General features: G+C 60.7%; 1 protein-coding gene across 5 annotated transcripts in view; it reads right to left on the bottom strand.

Annotated features, from left to right (window-relative positions):
* Positions 1-4,585, bottom strand: part of NAV1 (neuron navigator 1) — a 197,695-nt gene that overhangs the window by 168,505 nt on the left and 24,605 nt on the right. The window contains exon 3 of one of the 5 annotated variants that reach the window (XM_004699797.2): positions 3,786-4,577. The exons of the other annotated variants lie outside the window; for them this stretch is intronic. Coding sequence (XP_004699854.2) covers positions 3,786-4,577 — 792 coding nt within the window. The remainder of the gene's footprint in view (positions 1-3,785; positions 4,578-4,585) is intronic. 5 annotated transcript variants of the gene reach the window in all.

Raw genomic sequence — 4,585 nt, 5'->3', positions numbered from 1 at the left:
CTCCTGCCAGGCACCAGCATGGCTCTGGGTATAGAGCCCCGGAAACACAAGACACTGGGTGAGCTTGCACAAATTACCGGTCAACTCTGGGCCTCAGATCTTCTTTAGAGGCCTCACAATAACCATGACTCTGCTCTTGTCCCTGTCCCCCACCCCCATGCATCAAATGGAGAGAGAGAAGGCTTTACTAAGCCATTTCTTTCCCCTTTTCCTCAAAGCATCTCTGAGCACAATCTCTGGAGCCAACAAACAAACAAAGCCTGCAACAAAGTGGCTTAGAAATGAAGACCTTCCTGTCTGCCTTCCCCCTTTCTGCTTGGCCTATGCATCCCAGGGTCTCACAGTTGTCATGGTAACCCCTCACGTGGGCCCTGGCACCCTCTCTGAGGAAGGGGGACTCCAGACTTCTCGGATGTTTTACACCCAGGCCTTGGGCTGCCTGAGCTTTCCCACTTTGTCCCTGTGCCTGGAGGGCTGAGGTGGGGTAGAGGGTGGCACTAGATGTGCCAGGAAATCAGCAGACTGGTTTATCTTTGAGATTCTTCTGCCCATGAAGAAGCAAGAGTGAGGTTTGGGACATTATCATAATTAGTGTCTAACTGCTCTGTATTAAAATAGGCTCTATTTAAGCCCCTTGGACATTTCCCAAGTCTAATCACCTTCATCTGGGCCCCCATTTCTCTCTCCAACTCACCACTGGGGAAGCTGGGTTCCAGAGGAGCTCTCTGAGCTGAGGATGGCCATCTGGGGACGCAGCTTCCCACCCTGCCTCAGATTCAGGCCAGGGCCCAACGGTCCTTGATTCCTGGGATGGTCTCTCTCCCCTGGGCACACCATCCCAGTCTTCTGAGTGTCTGGTACGTCCCAGTGACACCCTAGCTACTTGGCAGCTTCCAAGGTGAAGAAAAGGGCAGGGGAGCCTGCCTTAGACCATCTGGGCTCCAGCTGATTTCTGGGAAGGGGCTGATCAGGTTTCAACTCTTCTCTTTCATTCCAGAGAGGCTCCTATTAGGGGCTACCTCTCTTCACTCCCTCAGAAGGTGGGTCTTTGCAGCTTCTTGGGCCTGGGGCATGATCGAGGAATGAGGCAACCTGATTCTGGGCCTCATGGGTAAGGCGCAAACACCCTGTGTCTTTAGCCACTGTCCTGGGCCATCAAGGTGCCATTGTTCTCCCTAAAGGCCACCCTGCTATCTACTGAAGTCCTGCCCTGACACCTGGACTCTAGAAGATTGGGAGCTCTGATCTGTCTCTGCTGTCCCCCCACTAAGTCACCTGTCCCCCTCCCCCTCCAAGGCTCTCCTCCCTCCTCTTCTTCCTGCCGCTGTTTGATGCCAAGCACTGCCCACTTAGACCCCATCCTCATGGTGGGTCCTCCCAGCAAGCCTGCCTAATTTCTCACCTCGCTCCTGTACCAGAGACCTGACCCCTTGGCTCCTCTGTGGGGTCACCAAGGCAAGGCAGTGGCCCGCCCAGCAGACACTGGCCTGGGTTGAGACCCTCCTTATCACTGAACTCTTCCCGTCCTCTACCCAAGTCTTATAGAAAGGGCTGCGACTGAGGAATGAGGGTCAAAAGTCAAATCCCCCGCCCACCATCAACTCATCGTTGACTTTGAGACTCTCAGCCAAATTCATGGTTGACTTTGGGGCTCTCAGACCCTTTGACTCTGCATTTCCCCAACTGAGGAGAGAGGTTCTCTCCTTATCTCCAAGGTCACAAAGGGACTGCAGCTAGTGTGCTTTGCAAAGTGACAACTGCTGGGCCAAGTTAGGGACTCAGGCTCCGCCTCCCCCACCCGGCTTCCCTTCCCTTTCTCCACTCTCTCCAGCCAGCTCCAGGACAACAGATCAGGGGTTTTTGTGATTGTCACCTCTGCCTCCCAACCAAGAGGGCTTCAACATGGCAGCGGGCTGCTGGGGAAGTGCTAGGACTTCCAGGTCTGGGAAGGGCCCAGACCAGGTCAGGCATCTAGAGCAGGCAGAGCCCTGACCTTGAAAATGAGGTTGTGTCCCTGACAATCCCTCCTCCTCCCCAAGCCAGGCAGACCCGGCTTCCCTCTGCCTGTTCCCATTCCCAGCCTCCTCTCAGGCCAGGCACTGCTTCTCCTCAGCCTGCCTGGTGCCTCCTCACTCCCGAGCCACAATCAATTACCACCTCCTCAGGGAGAGCAGGCCGGCTGCCCCTCTCCAGGCTCCGGATATCTGGAGTTCTTGTATTTGGATTTTTGTCTTTTGTTATTGTCTGTTTCACCCTTTTAGAATGTAAGCTCAGCAAAGGGGGCATGAGGTGTGTGTGTGTGTGGGGGGGGGAACGACAGGGCACTCTGTGAAGAGGGAAGGTGGTTGGTCAGTTGTGTCCCTGCAACGTGATCCTCACTTTCGCATGAGGTGGCAGGGCCTTTGGGTGGGGAACCCGTGCTTTGACGATCCAAACCCTTGCTCTGATCAGGGCTGGGTCTTCAAGCTGGTCCAATCCAGGGCCTAACAGGCCTGGGAAGACAGCGCCGCTGGCGGAACCAGTTTCCCCCCAGCTTCCCATTCAACAGGCCTGCCAGGAGAGCCTACCCCCACCCCCCCCAAACACCCCCAACCACCTCGCCTTGCCAGTCACTGGGACCGACCGCAGCACGCGTCGGCCCAGCCCCTTCACACGCGCTCGGACACGCCCCTTACCAGCTCCTCGCCCCGGGGGCAGCCTGCCCAGTACCCAGGAAGCGCGGGTCCCCAGGCGGGCGCCTGAGGACCCACATCCCAGGCACCGCAACAAGTCCGCGGAGCCACTGCGGCCTTCCAGAACTCTGGGCCTGGCTGGTGTTCTCCCGTGGCGCCGGCACGACACGGGCCGGTCCCCGAGGCGCGGCAGCCTGCACCCGGCACACCCCAGTTCTGTCCCTGAGGGCAGGCCCTCCCCCGGGAAAGCCACTGCCGTTCCGGGGCCCGCTCCGGGTTTTTCTGTGCAGGCTCTTCAGGCTCGGACAACAATGGAGCAAGCTCCCGGCGCTTCCTCAGCCGCCAAGCGAGCGAGCTTTGTTCCTCCCTTCCCGCCTGCTCGGTTCCCATTAGCCAAAGGGCCGAAGCTTCTCGGCCCCACGAGCGTCTCTGCGTGAAATGCGCAGGCCTTCCAACACGTCCTGAAAGATCTGGGGGCTAGGCGCTGGGCTAGAGCCAAGTCCAGGTCTCGGAAGCGCATCCAGATGCGCGCAGCTGGCTGCCCGCCCGACCCCATCCCTGGCGCTACTCTTGCCAGAACCCCCACGGCCTGGAAGCCCGGCTCGTGCTCCCACCGGGGGATGCAGGGAGGAAGCGGAGCATCAGCTCTGCTCTGGGCCAGCCAGCCCACACGTCTGCGCTCCCCACACCTGTCTCGGAAGAGCTAGGCTCACCTCTCACCGGATGCTCCCCCTCGCGATGCTGGGTGCCCTCTGGCTGAGAACAGCCGCGGCACAGCTGAGGTCTCCATCCGCCCCCGATTTTTGACATATTAGGATTCTAGGCTTTAAAATCCGCGGAAGCTAACGGGCTCCAGTTCTGAATAAGGCTATGACCCCCCTGCCATTGTCCAGTCTCACCTCGGGCAGACAAGACCAGTGCTCTAGCCCGGTGACATCTTTAGACACGCGCACCTGGAGGTGGGCCAGCTCTGCACATCTGGGCGCAGTGACCCCTTGGAACTCGACCCAGGATCCAGAGTCCCAAGGACGGAGTAGGGGGCTACGCATCCCCTGCAGCAGGCCAGGGGAAAGGCAGGGGCGGAGTGGAGTGGGGCGGGGCGGCAGGACTCACCCAGCATCTGGCTGAAGAGCAGCTGCTCCAGGTCCCCCAGCACCGTGACCACGAGCTCGGGGTCCACCTTGAGGAAGGCTCGCTCCTCCTGGCCTTTGGCGGCAGGTACGGGCCCGGCGGCCTTCTGAGCCTTCGCCTTGCTGGAAAGCAGCTCGTCGTCCGACTTGCCATCTTCGCTCACGGCCGCCTCTGGAGCCTTGCTAAGCGGTTTGACCTCGGCGTAGGGGCCGCGCGGGATCCGGCTCGGCTTCCCCAGGCTGGGCGCAAGCGGGGCGAGCGGGGTCTTGGCGCATCCCACCGGGCTGCTCTTGGCCTGGAAGAGCGAGTGCTCCGACTTGGACAGGGTCTTGGACATGAGCGGAGTCTCGCGGCCCTTGGGCCCCACCTTGCCCAAGCCCTTGGGTGCCTTGGCCATATCGTCGCTCCACTCTGGCTCGTACAGCTGCATCTTTTTCTCGGAGTCCGTGAGGAACGAGAGGTTGGTGAGCGACTTCTGCTTGCGCAGGTTGGAGGTCGGCGGCCCGCCGGGACCACGGCCGTCCACGCTACCCGACTTGAAGACCTTCAGCTCAGCCGCGCTGGCCTTGGCCATGCCGCCACTGCCGCTGGGCGCCTTGGCGCGCTTGGGCAGCATGCCTCTGCCGTCCGCCGCGGCTGCCTTCCTGCCCGCGCCCCGAGGCTCGTCCGCGCCCTCGTCGCTGCCGCCGCCGCTCAGCTCCACCTCGGGCTGCACGCTCTTGACGCTGCTGCCCAGCATTCTGCCCGCGAGGAGCGCATGGACGATCCGCGCGTCTGCAGGC

This window comes from Echinops telfairi, unplaced genomic scaffold, assembly GCF_000313985.2.
Source record: "Echinops telfairi isolate 266 unplaced genomic scaffold, ASM31398v2 ScPeMD7_7424;HRSCAF=8462, whole genome shotgun sequence".
Classification (NCBI taxonomy): Eukaryota; Metazoa; Chordata; class Mammalia; order Afrosoricida; family Tenrecidae; genus Echinops; species Echinops telfairi.
Note: the sequence above shows the minus strand (reverse complement) of the source record. Positions and strands in the feature narration are given on the sequence as shown.